This window comes from Lithobates pipiens, unplaced genomic scaffold (genome assembly GCF_037356315.1).
Source record: "Lithobates pipiens isolate NorthernLeopardFrog02 unplaced genomic scaffold, aLitPip1_a1.2 Scaffold_37, whole genome shotgun sequence".
Classification (NCBI taxonomy): domain Eukaryota; kingdom Metazoa; phylum Chordata; class Amphibia; order Anura; family Ranidae; genus Lithobates; species Lithobates pipiens.
In genome coordinates, this window is record NW_027507825.1 from 14,581,491 (window position 1) to 14,606,409 (window position 24,919).

The 24,919-nt window shown below is 43.8% G+C and overlaps 1 protein-coding gene across 1 annotated transcript in view; it reads right to left on the minus strand.

The window, feature by feature from the left end:
* Window positions 1-15,498: 15,498 nt before the first annotated feature.
* CPSF2 (cleavage and polyadenylation specific factor 2) overlaps window positions 15,499-24,919 on the minus strand; it is a 43,224-nt gene continuing 33,803 nt past the window's right edge. The window contains exons 14-15 of the mRNA XM_077466748.1: window positions 20,941-21,075; window positions 15,499-16,240 (exon numbers count right to left, since the gene is read on the minus strand). Of these exons, the coding sequence (XP_077322874.1) occupies window positions 16,148-16,240; window positions 20,941-21,075 (228 nt within the window). The 3' untranslated portion in view covers window positions 15,499-16,147. The remainder of the gene's footprint in view (window positions 16,241-20,940; window positions 21,076-24,919) is intronic.

Here is a 24,919-nt window from a genome sequence, read left to right on the forward strand (position 1 = left end):
TAAAGCGCCCCCATCCCTCCATGCTGGTGCACAGAAGTGAACACACAAGCAAGTCGCGTACGCTTATGTAACGGTGTTCGTACCAAACATGTGCGGTATCGCTGAAAACGTTAGAGCAATAATTCTAGCACTAAACCTCATCTGTAACTTTAAACAGGTAACCTGTAAAGGTGTTTGAAGCACCACCTATGTAGATTTTTAAAGCGGGAGTCCGCCGGGACTCCGCGTTTTTTTTTTTTTTTTTAAAGTCAGCAGCTACAAATACTGCAGCTGCTGACTTTTAAAATAGTGACACTTACCTGTCCAGCGCGCCCGCGATGTCGGCACCCGAAGCCGATCTCTAGATCGACACTCGAGTGCTGCCGCCGCCATCTTGGGTATGGGAATCAGGAAATGGAGCCTTTCGGCTTCATTTCCCGGTTCCCTACTGCACATGCGCGAGCCGCGCTGCGCAATGAGGACGGTCCCCGCTGTCTCTGGGATCTGTGTGTTTCCCAGCAGGCAGCGGGGCACTTGCGGAAGGGGGCGGGCACTTGCGGAAAGGGGCGTAATGTACGCCCCTTTCCTGCGGAGAGCTAGCCCGGAAGTGGGTGCAGTTACCTGGATTATCCAGGTAACTGCACCCCCCTCCCCCCTGAAAGGTGCCAATTGTGGCGCCGGAGGGGGGGAGGAATCCGATGAGCGGAAGGTCCATTTTAGGGTGGACCTCCGCTTTAAGTACCGTAGTTTCTCACCATTCCACAAGTGTGCGTCATTTTAAAGCACAGGGTAAAAAAAATTGGGGTAAATATTGTTTTTTTTAATGAGTTATTTTTTCCCAAACAAACAAAACACCAGAGATCAAGGTAACTAATTCTCCCCCCTGACATTAATTATGGGACACTATTCCTCCCACTGACACGAATGATGCAAATTTTTTTTTACTCCCATTGACCAAGCCTATGGCATTGTTTACTCCCACTGATGCCAGGGAATTTTCCACTCTCATTGTCCACAGTCTGCCCCCCCCCCCCCACCCAAGGTTTGAAGGGCAGTAAAAACTGGCTCTTTGGGGGTCATTTACAAAAGGCAAATCCATGTTGAACTGTAAGTGCACTTGGATGTGCAGTTGCTGTAGATCTGAGGGGAAGATCTGAAATGAGGGGAAGCTCTGCTGATTTTATTATCCAATTATTATTATTATTTTCCTTGTATGTCCCCACTCAGATCTACATCGACTGCACTTCCAAGTGCACTTGCAGTGCAAAGTGGATTTGCCTTAAATAGTAAATAACCCCCTATGTTTCAAAAGCTGGAGGCGCCCCCCCCCCTCCCCCCCGATATATATCAGACCAAAATCAGGGACAAATGAGGAGGAAAGAGGGACATTGCTCCAAACCAGGGACAGTTGGGCGCTATGCATTAGAGTGTAAGCTCCTCCGGAGTTTGGAACTGATTGTGAGCAGCTGAAAATAAATGAAACAAATTTGCACATCCCCGGGGGCGGTTTGAGGCTCTGTAAATGACTAAGCTCCCCGTCTAACCTACTTTAGAAGAACAACTGCCAAAATCTCATCAGTTGCTATGGGCAATGCTTTTCCATTGTTCTACCTCAAAGCTTTGTGCTCCATCTATGAAGAGACAACAAGACGTCTGAATGACACGTTGCACTGCGTGCACTTATCAGGAATTTAGCTCAGCCGTCTTATTACCGGATAATGAGCGCCAGGGACAAGCGCGTCGGCTGCCGGTGTATTCACCTCTCCGGGAGAATACGGGGACATTAAAGGAGCCTTTGAAGAGGTCTCCAAGGACCTGTCTGCTTCTATCTCTGTTCCCTGACTGGTGCTCCACGGAATGGATACAACGTTTGCTGTGATCAAGGGATTGTAACTCCAACATTATGAAAAGATAGGCTTGCCTGCAGGGATGATTTTAAAGGAAATCTTTCGGGAAAACTGGAGTGGGCCTGGAAAACGGAAAGGAATTTACTCACCAACACTGCTCAGAAACTCTACAAACTCAAAAGTGATCTCTCCAGGGGTGACCCAATTTTACCTCTAAACTTCTCTCTCCCCCTCAAGGTTACGTCCTAATATGATTGATTATATTTTACCTTCTTCCTGAACCAAGGAACTGCTTTTACTACTCCCTGTAATGTCTTCACAAGGCCCGTGCAGGGGCAGCTGCAAAGCAGTTTTTAAAAGTGGAATTAGCCTATAATAAGACAGCAAGTGTTGCACGACTGAGTAATTGTCGTTCAAAGTGTGACAGTACTGAAAGCTGAAAATTGGCCAGGTAAAAGTGCCTGGTATTGAAGTGATTAATGATATCAGCACGCCTCCACAACTACATGCCCCAGAGTAATTTTCTACACACAGGGCAGGGCAGGCTCTTGAAATTCAAGGCACTGGTTATGTTCCGCTGGGGACTGAATAAAAGTTTGTAGATGATAGGAGGGGTTCTGTAGTTCAGGCAGGGCTGATAATCCATCAGAACCCTACAAAGCCATCAACACCTCTGCACAGCTACATGACTCACCTCGGTCCAAACTACCAACCAAACCATTCTCTTCGATCCTCCCAAGACCTCCTGCTCTCTAGCTCCCTCATCAGCTCCAGGACTTTGCCAGAGCCTCACCCATCCTATGGAACTCACCAACCTGAATCAGTCAGATCTGTGAAGACCTACCCTGCAGACAGGCCTATCCCGCTTCTGACTAATAAACTTTCTCCATCAGCTCATCTCTAACAGGTATTACCGTTTGTTGCACTGCAAAAGAGAGCCCCTTAGCCAGCCATGCTTTCATGTTGTTTACGCAAAATCCTGATCTTACCATCTGAATGCTGCAGTTGAAATCCAGACTTCTCAGACCAGGCAACATTTTTCACTCTTCTATTGTTCAATATTGGTGAGCCTCTGCGAATTGTAGCCTCAGTTTCCTGTTCTTAGCTGACAGGTGTGGCACCCAGTGTGGTCTTCTGCTGCTGTAACCCATCTGCTTCAAGGCTCGATGTGTGGTGCATTTAGAGATGGTATTCTGCATACCTTGGTTGTAAAGAGTGTTTATTTGAGTTTATTGTTGCCTTTATTATCTCAAATCAGTCTGCCCATTCTCCTCTGACATTAACAAGCCATTTTTGTCCACACAACTGCCGCTCACTGGATATTTTCTCTTTTTCAGGCCATTCTCTGTAAACCCAAGCGATGGATGTGCGTGAAAATCCCAGTAGATCAGCAGTTTTTGAAATACTCAGACGAACCCGTCTGGCACCAACAACCATGCCACGTTCAAAGTCACTTAAATCCCTTTCCCACTGGGGCGTTTTTTTAGGCGCTTTTGGGCTAAAAATAGCGCCTGTAAGGTGCCTGCAAAACGGCTCCCCTGCAGTCTGTGTGAAAGACAGAGTGCTTTCACACTGAGGCGATGGCGCTGGCAGGATGTTAAAAAAAAAAAAAGTCCTGCAAGCAGCACGTTTGGAGTGGTGTATACCGCTCCTCCACCACTCCTGCCCATTGATATAAATGGGCACCACTGCTGAAGCGCATGCAATGCGATTTGGCAGCAGTGCTTCACGGGCGCAATTTAACCTCTTCTTCGGCCGCTAGCTAGGATTATATGCGCCCCACTAGCAGCCGAATAGCACCGCTAAAATGATGGTAAAGCGCTGCTAAAACTAGCAGCATTTTACAATCAACGCCTGCCCGCTCCAGTGTGATAGCAGCCTATAAAATAAAAACACAGGTAGTCAAAACTTTTGGACGAAAAAAAAAATGAGCTAACTTTACTGTTTTAGGATTTTTTTTATTTTTATTTTTTAATCATTTAGTGTATTTTTTCCCCCCAAAAAAATGCATTTGAAAGACCTCTGTGCAAATGCCGTGTGACATAAAATATTGCAACAACCGCTATTTTATTCCCTAGGATCTCTGCTAAAAAATATATATATAATTTTTTGGGGGTCTAAGTGATTTTCTGGCAGAAAATACAGGACTTTTACTTGTAAGCAACAAGTGTCAGAAAAGATTTAGTCTTTAAATGGTTAAACTGAGAACTTCTACACACAGAGATGACTTCATTCATTCAGAAGTGTAAACATTGTATCTTTTTTGCTCTTTTCTTGGCAGGCTGCCCAGAGAGGAGGAAAGTCGTTTCTATGAAGACTCAGGTAACTTACACTGACTTCTATTACAGAAGTCATTTCCAAGTCGCGCTGTAGTTCTAAGGCCTTATGCACATGAGACGCAGGTGAAAACTCTGCTAAAAAAAAAAAAAGCTGAAACGTGCGTTTTGCCGCGTTTGCGTTTATAAAGATAACATCATGTAGACCCTCCCCAAGCTCTCAAAGCATGTTTTTTTTAACTATTTCTGCTATTTTGATCAGAGTGAGCAGCAGCAGCATAGAAAGCAGTTGTACATTTGCATTTGCCTCTCTTTCTGTGGTATATATTTTGAAATGGATCCCATATTGAATATATGTCAGGAAATGCTCCTGATGTTGCTCTTGATGAGACAGCAACGTCGTCGCAAATTTCGTGAGAGGTCCAGAGTCAGAGCTCGTCGATATTGGACCCATCCGTTGATGGGACAGCGAATGTCCGTTGGATATTTCACAAACATGTATGTGCAGCTGCGTACCTACCCCGACAAGTTTTCTTTTTAATTTTAGCTGGATGTCCATTGTCACATTTGATCTGCTCTTAGAAAAAGTACGACCTGGTCTGACATTCATGGACACCAATATGAGAAACAGTGTGTCACCAGAGGAACGTCTGTTGGTAACGATCAGGTTTGTGTATATATTTATAAAATATATTTATCTATAGATGTACAGATGAATTTTTTTTTCTCTGTCCTTTATTTAAAAAAATAAAAAATAATGTCTATTTATATAGTAAATTATCCAATATTTTAAAATATCAAAAAAAAAATTTGTGGCAATTTTTAAAATGTTTTCATGATTTATAATATAAAACAATATTAAAATAGCATTTTTTTTTAATCTTAATATATTTTTTTATTCATTTTTTTCTAGTTTCAAATTGTGGCAATTTTTAAAATGTTTTCATGATTTCTAATATAAAACAATATTAAAATAGTATTTTTTTTTATCTTAATATATTTTTTTATTCATTTTTTCTAGTTTCAAATTGTTTTATTTAAAAGCAATTCTATGATAATTAGATTTTTTATAACTGTTTTAAATTTATTTGGCCAATTTTTTAATATATTTTTATTGTGAAATATGTATTGATCAATATATTTTAATTCTTTGCTGCTGTATATGGTAGTATAATATTTGTTAATGCCTTTATTAAAATATCCAGAATCCTAACCACTAACCCTACCCCTAAACAATAACTCTAACACTAACCCTAACCCTATCCCTTACACTAACCCTAACCCAACCCTTAATCCTAAACAATAACCCTAACGGATAAACACTTACCATAACACCCAACCCTAATGACCAAATTACATTGCCGCAGATGGTCACAGTTGACTTTGAGGCCATGTATCTCTGATGCAGAAAAGTGCATGACATTTTGCGACCCGATTTTGGGGCCTTCTATCTCGGGGTCACTTGGTGATAGGAACCTCAAATTTAGATATGTTGTAGTGCTAGTTCCACAGTGTCTGCATACCGAATTTGGGGTTCCTGGCAATAAGTGGCCCCAAGATATGGGCCCCCAAAGTCGGGTCGCAAAATGTCATTCTCAGATCATATTTCTGAGTTTTCAGGTCCAAAAAATTGGGTTCCTTTAAAAACGCTTATAAACGCAAACGCAGCTAAACGCGGGTGCCGCGTTTAGCGTCTGAAACGTGGAAATTTTTCGCGTCTGAACCCATTTTTTTGCTTCTGGAAAAACGAGGTTAAACGCAACTGCATAAAAATGGCAAAAAACTAGACTGTGTGCATGGACACATAGGATAACATTGAATGAGTTCAGGGGCAGTTGAAAATAATGTCCAACTGCATCTGAACACGCGTTTAACAGCGTCTCGTGTGCATGAGGCCTAAATCAGCCTTTTTATTAGCTCAATCGGACCGATGCCGATTAATTAAAAAATGGCAAATATCGTCCGGCCGATATATCGGTCGACCTCTAGTAATTTGCATATACTCCAAACTGTTATGAAGAGTGATCAGATGAAAGTCCCGCTTTGACGTGAAAATAAACTTTATCCCAAAATAGAATATTTCCACTGCATGTGTGAAGGCTTCAGGATGGCCAAGAAATTTTACACAGAGATCCCGGTTCTCGCTGTGTCACGAGTGATCGCGGGAGCCTGGAGGTCATCGCGCCCCCCGGGAACAAACATTGGCTCTGGGGAGAGCAGCTGGCGACAGGGCGAAGCAACGTAACATGACCTTGTTTCGCCCAGCTGTGCCATTCTGCCGCAGTAAAACTGCGGCGACTGGCCGGCAAGTGCTTAAAGCGGGAGTCCGCCGGGAGTCCGCGTTTTTTTTTTTTTTTTAAAAGCCAGAAGCTACAAATACTGCAGCTGCTGACTTTTAAAATAGTGACACTTACCCACCCAGCGCGCCCGCGATGTCGGCACCCGAAGCCGATCTCTAGATCGTCTTGTCGGGTGCTGCCGCCGCCATCTTGGGTATGGGAATCAGGAAATGGAGCCTTTCGGCTTCATTTCCCGGTTCCCTACTGCGCATGCGCGAGTCGCGCTGCGCAATAAGGATGGTCCCCGCTGCCTCTGGGATCCGTGTGCTTCCCAGCAGGCAGCGGGGGACTTTCGGAAAGGGGCTTAATCTACGCCCCTTTCCGCAGAGAGCTATCCCGGAAGTGGGTGCAGATACCTGTACCCCCCTCCCCCTGAAAGGTGCCAATTGTGGCGCCGGAGGGGGAGAGGGTTCCAATGAGCGGAAGGTCCACTTTAGGGTGGACCTCCACTTTAAAGAGTCATTGTAATCATTTGATTGCTCACTTTGCCACACTGAAATCGAAAAAAAAAAATAAAAAATTTAAATATCAAAGTTTTCAATTTGACCCATTCTAAAGTTATCGATTCAAACGTTTTGAAGGAAAAAACAAAAACAAAATGGTAAATTAGAAGAAAAATTTAAAAAAATCCAAATCCATATTGAACGAATTTAACAAAACGAAATAACTAGATTAACGAATCAAAACATTTTTTTTTTGTCATGCACATGTCTAGTTATCAAGGAATTGAACAGGTGTACCTAATAAAGTGGCCAGTGAGTGCATATGCACACTACAGTGGTTGACATCCACAGCCTCAGACAGAATCAAAAGTTAACTACAGTACTAATGGGGAAACCTACAACCGGAACTTCCATTATATACAATAAATCTTCGGTAATGTACTAGACATGTGTGCTCTTGCACAGTTGTCTACTAGATTCCCCGATCTGAGTAGGGCTGCATCGACAACGCATACCTGAAGGAGGTTATTCCATTGCATTTGGTGATCTATGAGGCAGAACTCCAGGTGCTTTGTCCAATCAGAATCTGGTGCAGCCAGTGCTGGGACAAGGTCTTCTAGAGCCCAGGGTGAACATGCCAAACTGCGCCCCCCCCCCCCCCAAAAAAATTACCCCTCCTAGCACAAATTCTCTACCCCTAGAAATTCCAAATTTGCCCTCCTGGTACACATCTTCATCCCCCCCCCCGGAAACCCGCCCATCCTCCCTCTAAGCACAAATCTTCTCTCATTCCAATTCCCCACACAAAGCCCCCTAAATTAACACTTAGCATACCCCCACTAAATTTCCCCTCCTAGAACAATACTTACCCTCTGCCACCCTCCAAGTTTCCCCCCTTACAACAAAAATCCCCTTACGATGCCCCCTTCACCTCACATGATACCACAGTGCCCAGGGCAGCCGCTCCTTCTGCCCACCCCTTGTCCCGGCCCTGGCTGCAGCTGTGCATGGTAGGCAATCGGCTTCTAACTTCAGCTTATTCAATTAAAGGGTTATTCCACTTTTGTGCAGGGGTAAAGTGAAGTGAATACAGTTGCTACACAAGTCATATTGTAATTGAATGTTATTAAAAATTCTTTTATTTTTAATCTTCAGCCCTGTAATTTTGTTTAACCCCTTCCAGCCCAAGGCCATCATATGACGTCCTTGAATTTCAGGGGGAATGTCTGAATGATAGGTGCAGCTATAGCAGTGTTTCTCCAATCCAGTCCTCAGGCCCCCCCAACAGGTCATGTTTTCAGGATTTCCCTCAGATGAAACGGCTGTGGTAATTGCTAAGGCAGTGAAACTGATCAAATCACCTGTGAAAAATAATGGAAAACCTGAAAACATGACCTGTTGGGGGGGCCGGAGGACTGGATTTGAGAAACACTGAGCTACAGGCATAATTCAGATATCCTCGATTTCAGCCGGCGATTGCCTACACCAGTGATGGCGAACCTCGGCATTGGAACTATATCTCCCATGAGGCTCAACTAAACATCGTCGAGGTTCACCATCACTGCCCTACACCATAAGAACAATCAGTTCTGCTGCTTGATCGTTCTTACGGGCGAGACGGGAGGGGGAGAAGACACCCCCCAGGCCGTTTCTCTGTGCTCTCCAGTGCCATCGGGGACCCAGAGAAAGAATCGGCCGCCGCTGGACGACAATAGAGATTTCCGGTGACCAGATGGTCACCAGTCATCTCTATGACTGTGGGAGGCCCGGGTGCGATTGTAAACAAAGTCGCATCGCGGCTGATAAGCATGAGATCGTGATTTTTTTTTTTTTTTTTGATCTCACGCTTTCCAGCCTGGAGGAGAAAGGTGGGGGTCTTATTGACCCCCGCATCTCTCCATAAAGAGGGCCTTTCACGAACGATTCCTATTACAAGGGATGTAGTTTACATTCCTTGTAATAGGAATAAAAGTGATTTAAAAAAAAAAAAAAAAAAAAAAAGTAAAATAAACAAACAAAAAAAAAAAATGTTTAAACACCCCTGTCCCTGGTAGCTCACGCTCAGATGCAAACACACACAAGTCCCACCCACATATGTAAATGCCATTCAAACCACACGTGAGGTATCGCAGCATGCGTTAGAGCGAGAGCAATAATTCTAGCACTAGACCTCTGTAACTTTAAATTGATAACCTGTAAAAAAAATATTAAAGCGTCACCTATGGAGATTTTTATGTACCGAAGTTTGGCGCCATTCCATGAGTGTGCGCAATCTTAAAGCGGAGGGTCCACCCTACAGTGGACCTTCCGCTCATCGGAACCCTCCTCCCCTCCGGCGCCACAATTGGCACCTTTCAGGGGGGAGGGGGGGTGCAGATACCTGTACAGTACAGGTATCTGCATCCACTTCCGGGATAGCTCTCTGCGGAAAGGGGCGTAGATTACGCCCCTTTCCGAAAGTCCCCCGCCGCCTGCTGGGAAACACACGGATCCCAGAGGCAGCGGGTGCATCCTTATTGCGCAGCGCGACATGCGCAGTAGGGCACCGGGAAATAAAGCCGAAAGGCTCCACTTCCCGATTCCCATACCCAAGATGGCGGCGGCAACACCCGAGAGACGATCGAGAGATCGGCTTCGGGTGCCGACATCGCGTGCGCGCTGGACAGGTAAGTGTCACTATTTTAAAAGTCAGCAGCTGCAGTATTTGTAGCTGCTGGCTTTAAAAAAAAAAATAAAAAACGCGGAGTCCCGGCGGACTCCCGCTTTAAAGCGTGACATGTTGGGTATCTATTTACTCGGCATAACATTTTTCACCTTATACAAAAATTGGGCTAACTTTACTGGTTTGTTATTTAATTCATGAAAGTTTTTTTTTTTTTTTTTTAAACGCGTTTGAAAAACTGTTACGCAAATACCGTGCGAGGAAAAAAAGTTGCAACAACCGCTATTTTATTCCCTCTGGTGTCTGCTGAAAAAAAACATATTTAAATGTTAAGGGGTTCCGAGCCATTTTCTAGCAAAAAAAAAAAAAAATTAGATATATATATATATAGATATAATTTTTACATATAGGAGAGATGTGGCAGAATAGGCCCGGTATGGAAGTGGTTCAAAAGGAATATGACCACCTCGTGACAGAGAGGGCCCCCCCACCCCCAAGAAATGTAAATTTCCTCCTTATGCGATTGGCTCACTGATTTTTCCCAGAACTCCATACCAAGATACAAGTCAGATTTTGGGCATCCCCTGCAACAAAAATTTAATTTTTGATGAGATACTCCTAAAGGGAAATCACGTCTAAAAAGGGAATCTGACCTTGACACTTTCCTCATTAGAGCCCTTCAAGTTCAGCAACTGATTGATAATTAGAAAATCGCTTTCATTGAGACTCAATTTGCACACGAACACAGAGAAACAAACTGCTATTACATCAGAATAAGGTTGGAATCTGCAATAAAGGTTTGTTAAAATCCCTGCAATGGACACAGAGGGGAGGGTTTTTCCTCAACAAAAGTGGAACTATACTTTAACCACTTGCCCACCGGCACTTTTACCCTTTTCCTGCCCAGGCCAATTTTCAGCTTTCAGCACTGTCACAATTTGAATGACAATTGTGTGGTCATGCAACACTGTATCCATATGACATTTTTATCATGTTTTTCACACAAATAGAGCTTTCTTTTTGTGGTATTTAACCATTTCCCACCCAGCCAATGTACATATATGGCTGGGTGGGAGCCGCCTCCTTCTGAATGGACGTTCAGGAACGTCCTTCAGAAGGAGGGGGGATCACGCGCGTGCGTGCCCACGCAGCGACGCGATCCCGATGTGCTCATGTCACCCAGACACGGCGCATCTCGGATCGGCAGGAGGGCTCTGTGATTGGCCCTCCTGATCACATGACGGCCGTGTCCAATCACGGCCGTCATGTGATGTAAACAAACAGCCAGTTGCTAGGCAATCAGCTCTCCTCTCCTCACACGGAAGTCGTCGCTGAGGAGAAGAGAGCAGATCGCTGCAGCCGGCTGGTGATCAGTGAGTATGAGCTGTTTTTACAGCTTTTTACTAACTGATCACCAGTCTAGTATAAACCTTCAGTGTAAACACACGTCACCACACATGTCCCAAAATAAAAAAAACACATGTCCCCCACTAAAATCACATGTCCCAATGATTATCTGCACACATATGTACGTGATCACCTGCACACATCTGTACATGATCATTTGCGTACATATGTCCGTGATCACACAAACCAATTATTATACACTTAACAGAATTTTTTTTTTACCAAAAACATGTAGCAGAATACATTTTGGCTTAAATTTATGACAAAATTCGATTTTATTGGATTTCTTTTAAAATAGAAAAAAGAAAATAGTTTTTTTTTTCCAAATTTCCGCTTCTTTTGCGCTTATATTGCAAAAAATAAGAAACGGAGTCGTGAATAAATACCACCAAAATAAAGCTCTATTTGTGCGAACAAAATGATAAAAATGCCATTTGGGTACAGTGTAGCATGACCGCGCAATTGTCATTGAAAGTGCGAGAGCGATGAACGCTGAAAATTGTGCTGGGAAGGAAGGGGGCGAAAGTGCCCCGTATTGTAGTGGTTAATCACCACTGGGGTTTTTCTTTTTCTTTTTTTGCTAAATAAACGGAAAAAACAAAACCCCTTGCAAAGTTTGTTAAAAATGTTTGCAAACAGGTAATTTTTGTTTCACTGATGTGCGCCGATGAGGCGGAATTGATGGGCCTTAAGCAGGTCACTGATTTTCGGTGTCCTGATTAGCAGAGCAGTCCTGCCAGTGCCTACCAGTGCTGCCCATAAAGCCAGGCACTGATGAGGAGCCCCTGATGGGCACTAAAGCCCTGTACACACAGGCAGAATGTCGGGAGACATTTGCCAGTACAGAAATTACCGGACGATATTCTGCACCTGTGTATGTTGGTCTGTCCTAAAGAAGAGAGTCGGCTTCAGTCAGATATGCATACTGGAAAACCAGCAGCTGGCCCACTCCCATTCAGCGCTCTCAGCCAAAAGGCTGGAGCATTCTGGGGAGGGGGAGATCCCCATCAGGACACGCCAACTCAGCAGGGGGGGAAATCGCTGCACTAACCTCACATGGTTAGTACAGAGGCTACTGACTGGAGTGGTCATTATTATTTTTTTGTGCAACCTGCTGGGTTGCACACAAAAAAATAAAAAAACACTGTAGTGTGCACCTGGCTTCATGAGCAGCACTGTTGAGCACTGATTGGCAGCACTACTCTAAAGATCAGTGCCCTGATTATCAGTGTACATGTTCCTTTTCAAGAAGCCGGTTACCATCTCTCTTCTCCCTCCATAATGATGTCAGCATGAGGAAAGGAGGGCCAATAACCAGCTTCTATTTACATCTGTGATTAGCTGTGATGGACACAGCTGATCACGTGGTAAAGAGCCCCTTTTTTACCTCAAATCCGATGTGCAGCGTCCTCGGATCACAGAGAAAGCCACTTCCCAGGACTAGCCTGCAGAACTGTAGTCATCATTAGGTTATAGCATATATGGTTGGCAAGTGGTTAAGCTTTCACAATCAAACCTGGGAGCCGATTAGTTTCTATGTAGAGCTGCACCAAATTTTGCACTAATCTCCAGTTTTAGTAAACCAACCCCACAGGTCAACATGCAGGGGGCGTTAAAAGGCAGAAAAACAAATAAAAAACATCAAAAACGCCCCTAACAGCAGCGTTAAAAACGTCGGGTGTGCATGAGGTCTTAATGTATTTTGATGTTCTAACTATGGGTGCTCAACCTGCGGCCCTCCAGCTGTTGCGGAACTACAGGTCCCACAAGGCATTGCAACGCTGACAGTTACAAGCATGATCTAAAGGCTGAGGCATGATGGGATTTTTAGCTCTGCAACAGCTGCAGGGCCGCAGGTTGAGTACCCATGTAAATAAGCACTGTACAATTTTAAAGTGTTACTAACCCGGGAGCCTGCATTCACTATATCTGATCTCCCCAGGAGCCTGCATTCACTATATCTGATCTCCCCGGGAGCCTGCATTCACTATATCTGCTCTCCCCGGGACCCTGCACTCACTATATCTGCTCTCCCCGGGAGCCTGCACTCACTATATCTGCTCTCCCCGGGACCCTGCACTCACTATATCTGCTCTCCCCGGGACCCTGCACTCACTATATCTGCTCTCCCCGGGACCCTGCACTCACTATATCTGCTCTCCCCGGGACCCTGCACTCACTATATCTGCTCTCCCCGGGACCCTGCACTCACTATATCTGCTCTCCCCGGGACCCTGCACTCACTATATCTGCTCTCCCCGGGACCCTGCACTCACTATATCTGCTCTCCCCGGGACCCTGCACTCACTATATCTGCTCTCCCCGGGACCCTGCACTCACTATATCTGCTCTCCCCGGGACCCTGCATTCACTATATCTGCTCTCCCCGGGACCCTGCATTCACTATATCTGCTCTCCCCGGGACCCTGCATTCACTATATCTGCTCTCCCCGGGACCCTGCATTCACTATATCTGCTCTCCCCGGGACCCTGCATTCACTATATCTGCTCTCCCCGGGACCCTGCATTCACTATATCTGCTCTCCCCGGGACCCTGCATTCACTATATCTGCTCTCCCCGGGACCCTGCATTCACTATATCTGCTCTCCCCGGGACCCTGCATTCACTATATCTGCTCTCCCCGGGACCCTGCATTCACTATATCTGCTCTCCCCGGGACCCTGCATTCACTATATCTGCTCTCCCCGGGACCCTGCATTCACTATATCTGCTCTCCCCGGGACCCTGCATTCACTATATCTGCTCTCCCCGGGACCCTGCATTCACTATATCTGCTCTCCCCGGGACCCTGCATTCACTATATCTGCTCTCCCCGGGACCCTGCATTCACTATATCTGCTCTCCCCGGGACTCTGCACTCACTATATCTGCTCTCCCCGGGACCCTGCACTCACTATATCTGCTCTCCCCGGGACCCTGCACTCACTATATCTGCTCTCCCCGGGACCCTGCATTCACTATATCTGCTCCCCCCGGGACCCTGCATTAACTATATCTGCTCTCCCCGGGAGCCTGCATTCACTATAGCATACAGAAAACAAAGAGTTCTAAAGTGCTAAAACTGGCAGTCATTGGAAACGTATGTCATAGCAATTATGCAAGGAATAGCTTGCATAATAGAATTCACTATATCTGATCTTCCACAGTGCACAGAACATGAAAATACAATTAAGTTTAGTAAATATAAACTGATAAATACCTTTTCTCATTAGCAGTATATAGCATACTTGTGACTATTAACAGTGTCTGGTTAACCACTGAATGACGGCTACAGTGCGGACCTGAATTTCCAGGAGGCCATCATAGGATGTCCTCCCATTTGCATGTGCACTGTAATCACAGAGCCACCGAGACTCAGACCACGTGATCCCACAGCCTCTTACCACGTGATCAGCTGTCAGCCAATGACAGCTAATCATACATGTAAACAAAAGCTCGGCAATATTTTATTTTTTTCTCCTCATGGAAAAAAAAAAGCCGATCACCAGCTTATGTTCAAGGGACATCGGTCCTGAAGACGAAGGAGGCACATCTGCTGCCTCCCCGTGCCAATCAGTGCCCCCTGCAATTGCCACCTATCAATGACCACAAGTGCCACCTATCAGTGCTGCCTTTCAGTGTAACCTATCAGTGCCTAGAGGCGATTCAGTTCGCATTGTGCGCTATATAAGCATTTCATTCATTCATTCATTCATGCCCATCACTGCCAGCTATCAGTGCCCAATGTCCTTCAGTGCCACCCATCAGTGCCTCCTGTGTCACCTTTCAGTGCACACCAGTACCGCCCATCAGTGCCCACCAGTGCAGCCTCATCAACGTACCTCAGTGAAGGAGAAAAATTACCTGTTTGCAAAATTTTATAACAAAATATAAAAAAATATTTTATATTTTTCTTTTAAAAAAAAACTTTCAACCAAAAAATTAAAACCGCAGAGGTGATCAAATACCACCAAAAGATAGCCCTATTTGTGGGGGGAAAAAAAATGATAAAAATTTTTATTTGGGTACAGTGTTGCATGATCGTGCAATTGTCAAAGTGCGACAGCGCTGAAAGCTAAAAATTGGTCTGGACAGGCAGGGGGTTTAAGTGCCCAGTAAGCAAGTGGCTGTAGGGGTAGATTTCATTATGTTATGACTGTCCTATGAGGCTGCAGGACTCCTGACCCTCTGTCTGGATAGTGCAGATTGGCCCTGTGCTGATTGCATGCACTCTCCCAAGAAAAACAAAAAAACAACTCTAGCAATACACATTAAACCAAGCATGTGCAGTGACTCCATATCCTCTGTCTCATCAAGAGATGGATTGGGAATAATAGAAGAAGGGGAGGATCAGAGAACAAAAAAATCAAATAGCCTTATTACACAGTGCAGAGGATGCCTCCCTTCGGTTTTACAGTGAGTATAATGAGCATGCTTTTCTGCATATACAGACTGATTTTACTAGTGTGGGTTTAGTAACATTTGGCTGGAATTCCACTTCAATCAGTGTGTGCCCCCTAGTGTTTATAAGCAGATAACACATGACAAGCAAAGACAGTTTTACTGTAGATGTCATACAGATTTATACCAATTCTAACTGCATTAGTGCAGTCATGTTAACCGCACAGTTCTATATACACACACATACACAAGTTTTGGACCTCAAACAATAGAGGCAATCTCATTGACGCAGTCAGAGGGGCCTGGATGGAAATGTTCAAATCGATATTCGATGGAGATCTGGAGCATACATTTTTACTGGAAGCAGCATAGACATAGTCTTGTCTGTTGGCCACATTTTACCGCTTTGCTTCAACATTATGACCTTTCATGTCAAGCATTTATGAATGGGGGGGGGGGGGGGGTGCAGATTTAGCACTGAAATAGAGCAAACTGCAATTATTTTCCTTTTTTAAAGGCCCCGTATTCTCACTGCTATACCAGCAGATTTCAACAAAATGACATACATGGCAAAAGAAAACAAAAAAAAAACACAAATAACTCTGCTTGTGACCCGAAACCCCACAAATGTTGTAGGGCTGAACAGGACTTTCCCCATTACAAAATTATATAAAAAAACAAAAAAAAAATAAAAAAATAAAAAAACACTCCTGAAGAAGCAGCGGTCTTGGTGGGGTGATGGTGGGGGGTTCGAAAGGTATAAAAGTTTTTTTTTTCCCAGTGATCTATGGATCAGACAATGGCGTACTGGGAATACAAGAGTTCTCGGATTTTGTAAAAGTCGTCACAGATGCACCCCTCTAAGCCGATGCGTCCCGTCTCCGTCTGCAAAGTAAAAAAAAATTAAAAATGCATAAAAAAAGGTAAATTTTTTTTTTTTTTTAGCAGATATAATGATAAACAATTTAAAGGGCAACATTTTTTTTTTTCTTACGTGTGCATATGTCTTTAACCATTTGCTGACCAGCCCTTTTTCTGACATTTATACACAAGTAAAAATCTGTATTTTTTGCTCGAAAATTCTTAGAACCCCCCAAACACACATATATATTATATTATATATATATATATATATATATATATATATATATATATATATATATATATATATACACACACACACACACACACACACACACACACATATATACATACATACATGTATATGTATATGTGTGTGTGTGTGTGTGTGTGTGTGTGTGTGTGTGTGTGTGTGTGTGTGTGTGTGTGTGTGTGTGTGTGTGTGTGTGTATATACACACACACACACACACACACTATAATATATATATATATATTTTTATATTTTTAGCAGAAACCCTAGAGAATAAAATGGCAGTCATTGCAATATTTTATGTCACACTATATTTGTGCAGCGGTCTTTCAAACACATTTTTTTTTTTTTAAATACACTAATGAATTAAAAACCAGTGCAGTTAGCTCAATTTTCGTTGTAAAATATGAAAGATGATGTTACGCTGAGTAAATAGATACCCAACATGTCATGCTTTAAGATTGCACATGCTCGTGGAATTGTGACAAACTATGGTACTTAAAGTGGTTGTAAACCCTTACAAACCACTTTGACCTACAGGAGGTAAGTCTAGATTAAGCCTAGATTAAGGCTTACCTGTAGGTCCAAGAAATATCTCCTAAACCTATATGGCTTAGGAGATATTTGCCCGAAAACAGGCATCGCTGTCTACGGCGCATGCGCCGTAAACAGCGGCACGCAGGCGCACAGTGCTTGTAGTTGCTGACTTTTTTTTTCTTTTTTTTTTTTTTTAAACGTGGACCTCCTCTTTAACCTCCTCGCGCCCGCCCTATGGCCGAATGACGGCCGTAGAGCAGGCGCATTCGTCCGGGCGGTCGTCCCTGGACGGCCCGATGTTTACTTCCGCAATGCGATGCGCGGGCGCGCATCGCGGAAGCTCTGTGTTCGCCGTGTCCCCCGGGGACAGGCAAACACAGATCGCTGTAAACGGCCAATCACAGCGGCCGTTTACAGCGTGATCGGCGTGTCCAATGGGAGATGATCTCATATGTAAACATATGAGATCATCTCTCGGCGCCGCTCTCCTTCCTCGCACTGTCTGTGCGAGGAGGGGAGAGGGGAGAGATGAACGGCTGCAGCGGCAGCCGTTCTGCCTGTGGGGGGAAAAAAAAAAAAGTAAAAAAAATAAAATAAAGTGCCATCCGCCCCAATGCCATCTGCCCCAGTGCCATCCGCCCCAGTGCCATCCGCCCCAGTGCCATCCGCCCCAGTGCTACCTGCCCCCAGTGCCATCCACCCCAGTGCTACCTGCCCCCAGTGCCATCCACCCCAGTGCTACCTGCCCCCAGTGCCCCCTGCCGTCAGTGCCCCCTGCCGTCAGTGCCCCCTGCCGTCAGTGCCCCCTGCCGTCAGTGCCCCCTGCCGTCAGTGCCCCCTGCCGTCAGTGCCACGTGTCGTCAGTGCCACGTGTCGTCAGTGCCACGTGTCGTCAGTGCCACGTGTCGTCAGTGCCACATAGTGCCATCCGTCATCAGTGCCACGTATCAGTGCCATTTGTCATCAGTGCCACGTATCAGTGCCACGTATCAGTGCCATTTGTCATCAGTGCCACCTGTCAGTGTCACGTGCCATCTGTTGTCAGTGTCACGTGTCATCAATGCCACTTATCAGTGCCATCTGTCATCAGTGTCACGCGTCATCGGTGCCATGTATTAGTGCCATCTGTCATCGGTGGCACATATTAGTGCCACGTATTAGTGCCATCTGTCATCAGTGCCACGTTTCAGTGCCACGTATTAGTGCCACGTATTAGTGCCACGTGTCATCAGTGCCACGTATAAGTGCCACCCGTCATCAGTGCCACATATTAGTGCCATCTGTCATCAGTGCCACATATTAGTGCCATCTGTCATCAGTGCCACATATTAGTGCCATCTGTCAGTGCCACCTGTCATCAGTGCCACGTTTCAGTGCCACGTATTAGTGCCACGTGTCATCAGTGCCACGTATAAGTGCCACCCGTCATCAGTGCCACATATTAGTGCCATCTGTCATCAGTGCCACATATTAGTGCCATCTGTCATCAGTGCCACATATTAGTGCCATCTGTCAGTGCCACCTGTCATCAGTGCCACGTATAAGTGCCATCATTGCCACGTATCAGTGCCATCTGTCATCAGTGTCACGTGTCATTGTCCTGGTGCTTCAAAAGTGTAATAAATAGTCAACAAGTTAGATGTGTAATTTATGTTCCTAGAACACATGATGGCGCTACCTGCATGTTGGGCCTCTCTATGTGGCCAGGCTGTGAAAAAGTCACACACATGTGGTATTGTAATACTCAGGAGGAGTAGCAGAATTTTTTGGGGGGTGTCATTTGTGGTATACACATGCCACGTGAGAGAAATAACCTATTACAATGACAATTTTGTGGAGAAAAAAAAAAAAAAAAAAAAATGAAAAATCTTAATTTTGCAAAGAATTGTGGGAAAAAAATGACAACATCAAAAAGCTCACTATACCTCTTACTAAATACCTTGGAATGTCTACTTTCCAAAAAGGGGTCATTTGGGGGGTATTTGTACTTTTCTGGCTTGTTCGGGTCACAAGAAGCGAGATAGGCCACCAGTACATCAGATGTGATCAATTTTGTGCGATTCGCACCACAGCTTGTAGACTCTCTAACTTTCACAAAGACCAAATAATATCCACTAATTTGGGTTATTTTTACCAAAGATATGTAGCAGTATAAATTGTGACCAAAATTTATGAAGAAAAATTAATAATTTGCATAATTCTGTCACAGAAACAAAGAAATATGCGTTTTTTTTCCAAATTTTCGGTCTTTTTTCATTTATAGCGCAAAAAATAAAAACCCCAGAGGTGATAAAATACCACCAAAAGAAAGCTCTATTTGTGGGAAAAAAAGGACAAAAAAATTCATTTGGGTACAGTGCTGCATGACTGAGTAATTGTCATTCAAAGTGTGAGAGCACCAAAAGCTGAAAATTGGTCTGGGCAGGAAGGTGTTTAAGTGCCCTGTAAGCAAGTGGTTAAATATAGGTTTATATAATACTCTGAATTGCTAATTAATAACAATTCCAAGATAGATATATCTATCTATCTCATATTATATCTATCTCATAATACAGATCCCCTTTCTTGAGAGATCTGGGGTCAAAAAGACCCCACATCTCTCCTTTACCCTTATTAAAAGCAAAAGAAACCTCTCCTACCACCTATAAAAGTGATCTTGCAGCAAATCCACCACTGGGCTCACTTTTATCTGAAAGCCGACAGCCTAAGGAAAAAAAAAAAAAAAAAAAAAAAAAAAAAAAAAACACAATACTGGGGGTTATGGCAGTTAGCTGCTGCCATAACAATGGTATTTAACGTCAAAATCATGACGTACAATCCCAGTTAGGCAATTGGCAAGCGGTTGTAAAGGCTGAAGGTATTTTACCCTTAGCACTTCCTAATACTTGCCTAAGCCCGATCTCAATTAGCCATGTGCATGAGACCCGAAGGCTCTCTCTCCTGAGAGATGCCATTGGCTCCTGCTGATGCTGTCAACGGCTGAGATGCCTTAACAGGAGCCATTGGCTCCTGCTGCTATCAATCACAACCAGTGAGGAGCGAGCGCCGACATACAGAAAGCCGAGTGTACTCGGCTAGGCTCCTCTTTCAGTCCCACCCCTATGTTGGACATAACACAGGTCCAATGGCGGGACTGGGCATGACTGGGAGCGGAGCCGAGTACACTCAGCTATGTATATATCAGCAGCGCTTGCTCCGCTCACAATCAACGGGGATTGGCGTATAACACATAATTTTCCCCTGATTTTAAGGGGGGGGGGGGGGGAGGGTGTGTTATACGCCAATAAATACAGTATATTATATAGATTTGTTTTAAACACACACACACACACAATTCTGCACTTGCACTTTTGGGTAGGGGGCTTGCACACCGCATCTGCTGTAATTAGTTACAACAGAAGCAGATTAGCGGGTGCCAGCCAATGGATGCACGCCGGCACTCAATGATCGGCAAGGAGACACACACAGGACGGGGCTCTGCCTATGTAAACAATGGAGAGCTCTGACCTATCATGGGGGATGGGCTGGATTTTGTTTTCCTGTAAAGTACATCCCTTAGTAAAAACACCACACTGTACACACAAACACTGGCTAGGCACACATTTAACCCTTTGGTTGCCCTAGATGTTTAACCCCTCCCCAGCCAGTGACATTAGTACAGTGACAGTGTATATTTTTAGCACTGATCACCACAAAGTGTCAGTGTCAGATTGTCTGCCCCAATATTGCATTCCTGCCGCAAGTCGCTGATGGCCGCCAGTACTAGCAAATAAAAATAAATACTAATGTGCGTAGTGTGAGTGGGCCCCCTTAGATTCCTGTAGTGTTGCAGCTTTTGAGGAACAGCTAGTCCTAATGACGGGACAATATTCCTTAGTGGGAGCGCTACCAAACCGTACCAGATACCAGAGGCAGCAGATGGCGCAGTCACTCACCCTGCGAACAGCCACCAAGTTGTTACAGACGAGGACGCCTCCCACAAATTCGGCCTGTATTCCTTCCCGCAGCAGGACCTGCTTGAAATCTGATAATCTGGGTTCGTTCATGAACACAGACTGATGTCCAGGAACCTGACAGACAAAACAATTCCAGGTCAGTCACAGGCTTAATACTTTTCTTTTACATTTGTATTTAAAAACTACATTTTAAAATTTCCTAATTTTTGTAAAAAAACAGATACAGAACAGAAGAAAGCAACATGGACTTTTTACAGGGGTCTTCAAACTACGGCTTAAAGTGGAGTTCCACCCCCCAAAAAAAAAAAAAATTTTTATATTATATATTATATATATATATATATATATATATATATATATATATATATATATATATATATATAAACCACTTCAGCCCTGGACCATTTTGCTGGCCAAAGACCAGACCACTTTTTGCGATTCGGCACTGCGTCGCTTTAATTGACAATTGCGCGGTCGTGCGACGTGGCTCCCAAACAGAATTGACGTCTATTTCCCCACAAATAGAGCTTTCTTTTGGTGGTATTTGATCACCCCTGCGGTTTTTATTTTTTGTGCTATAAACAAAAATAGAGCGACAATTTTGAAAAATAAAAATAAAAAAAAAACGCTTTTTTTACATTTTGTTATAATAAATATCCACCAAAAATATATATAAAAATTTTTTTCTTCCCCTCAGTTTAGGCCGATGCGTATTTTTCTACATATTTTTGGTAAAAAAATAAAATAAAAAAAATCGCAATAAGCGATTGATTGGTTTGCGCAAAAGTTATAGCGTTTACAAAATAGGGATAGTTTTATGGCATTTTTATTAATTTTTTTTTTTTTTTTACTAGTAATGGCGGCGATCAGCGATTTTGTGACTGCGACATTATGGCGGACACTTCGGACATTTTTTACACATTTTTGGGACCATTGTCATTTATACAGCAATCACTGCTATACAAATGCAGTGATTCCTGTGTAAATGACACTGGCAGTGAAGGGGTTAACCAGTGGGTGGCAGTGTAGGGGTTAAGTGTTCATAGGGGTGTGTTACTAACTGTTGGGGGCTGGGCTTTCTTTTAGTGAACACTGATCAACACATTTGGAAATTTTTAATTTTTTTTTTACTTGCCTTATAATGGCTGCTGCTATGTGATCCCTCAAAATCTGCCTCCTTCACTGCCTGGGCTCCTGACATGCAGGAAGGGAGACTACCTTTCCCCCTGCCTCTAGGCAATCATCTGGGACATGTGACAGGTCCCAGATGATTGCGCAGCCAGTCACAGCACGCTGAGCGGCTCGCGCATGGGCAGTGGGTGCCCGGCTGTAAAGCCACAACTGGGCACCCACTCTGATGCTTCTTTTCATTTAGTCCATTATAATAAGTAATTATCAAACTATAGCCACTGTAATCCAGCCCAAATCGCATATTACCTACGGTTTAAAGAAACTTTAAAAAACTTGTTTCCATTGTTTTCTGAATCCACAATGGAGTGCATTTCTGCCCTTACATTGAGCATTTCCTGTACTGTTAACCAGGCCTCCTTCTCAATCCAACGTTTCTATGGCAACCCTGCTTCCCTGTTCATAGCTGACTTGTTTTATTTCATAGTATTTACTTGTGCCAATTGTCTAATGTTTGCCTTTGTCAGTCTTATCAGCTTCAGCTGATAATACTGCAGTAATAGCCAGGTTTACACTGATTGTGATGTCACATGGTGTGTAGGAGGAACCTCTGAATGATTCTGCAGCCTCCTGGGATATCAGTGGTGTGCCATAGGAAGTCCTGATAACAGATAGATAAGTACATAGAGAGTGTGCCGTAAATCAGGGGAGATCTGGGCATGCTCAGTGATGTCATTCTAAAGAACAAAAAGGATTACAACAATACTAAGTAAGTAGATATCTACAAGCAGTGTTCATTAGGGTTTTTTATGCTGATTTACATGGGACAAAGTTGTGGGGGAGGGTTTACAACCACTTTAAAATGCCGGGGTCACCGAGTGGAGATGGATACAAGTGGGGCTTCGTCCCCCCCGTATCGCTGGACAGTGGGACAGGTAAGTGTTTGATTATTAAAAAAGTCAGCAGCTGCAGTATTTGTAGCTGCAGACTACTCATTTTTGTTTTTTAAGCGGAACTCCACTTTAACAGTTGTTTAGGAACTACACTTCCCATCGTGCCTAGTCATGTCTGTGAATGTCACTTTAACAATGCATGATGGGATGCGTAGTTCCACAACAGCTGAAGGGCCATATTTTGAAGATCTTTAATCTAGAGGAACAGAAATGGCCGCCAAGGCTTCAAGTGAAAGGATATAAACCCGAACTGGATGACATTTGTTTTCATAATGCACCGAGTCTCAAAAACAGCACCAATTACCGGAAGTGGGAACAGGATACCTGTATCATGGTCCCTCCCCCCGAAAGGTGCCAATTGTGGCACTGGAAGGGGAGCGGAGACAAATGAGCAGAAGTTCCACTTTTAAGTGGAACTCCGCTTTAATCTTAAAAAAAAAATAAATAAAAAAAAAAAAGAAGTACAAAGACTAAAAACGGAGACAATAACCAGTTTGAACTGTTAGTGCTCATGCACACGGACGTTTAAAAAAACTGGCTGCAAAGCTAGCTCCGACGCCTGGAAAAAAATCGGCGTTAAAAATGCGGTTTTTACCGCGTTTTGCATTGGCGTTTTTGCGCGTTTTTTAGCGTTAAGTAGCGTTTTTAAAGAAACATCTCTTGGATATAACACTCAGAAAACAAAGAAAATATGTTGCGCGTTTGGGCGCGTTTTTGCGCGATTCGCGTTTTTACAGCTCTAGCTCCGCGCCATGGAACGCACTGGTCCTGGGGTTTTTTTACAGCTTAAAAACGCCTATGCCATTTGCAGCTCAAAAACGTCTAGGTGGGCATGAAGCCATAGACTAACATGGACAGGCCTTTTTAAGCTGCAAAAAACGCTCAAAAAAGCGGCTGTAAAAACGTCCGTGTGCATGAGGCCTTAAGCAGAATTTATAAAGACAAACCAATAAAATCAATGACTATTTAGAGTATATAATTATATAATAAAGGGGAAGTCAGGCTTTCATATTTTCTTCCAATAAAGTGGAACTTTAATCAGAAATTTGAGTCCTGCTAGATGACTTCAGGCTGGCCCCTATTGCAAGTTACTATGTAAAACGTTATTAATAATAATAATAATAATAATAATAATAATAATAATAATAAACTGTCTCACCCTGCTCTGCGCATGCTCAGTTGCTCTCCATTTGTAGGCACTGCCAAGTTTGTAGAGGCCGATCTGCTGACAGCCTTAAAGCCAAATTAAACCCTCCTGTCATTTAGGGCTCATTTATACTTGCTTCGGCTTCACACATTAAACGGCTAGTTTACACTTACTTCAAAACAAGGCTTTGGAGAGGCTTTGTTAATGCTCTCTGAATGCCAGTCAAAGTCTCTGTCACTAAATAAAATGGTTAGCTTACAGTCCTTTTTACACCCGCTTTTGCTTCGCTTCAAAAATTATACCCCATCTCGCTTTAGTAGTGCTTCAAAGCCTCCATAGAAGTCTATGGAAAAGCTCGCTTGAAGCTCCACTGAAGTCCCTCAAAGTCTAACCGAAGCACCAAGCAAAAGCAAGGTGTAAATAGGACTGTAAGCTATTTTATTTAGCGACAGGAACTTTGACTGGTGTTCAGGAAGTTTTCAGAAAGCTTTACCAAAGTGTGTCCAAAGCCATGTTTTGAAGCGGGTGTAAACTAGCCAAAAAAAGCTGCTTCTGTTTGATCTGCAACTGCCCTGGTGCTGCACATGTGATCAGTTATGACACCGGCCATTTGATGGTTTGACAATTTGGTTGAGGACATAATCAAATGTGACAGTTTGCATTTCCAACATTCCAGGAATTGAACTGTTTTATGAAACCAGTAAGGTGATGAATTTAGCAGCACTTTACA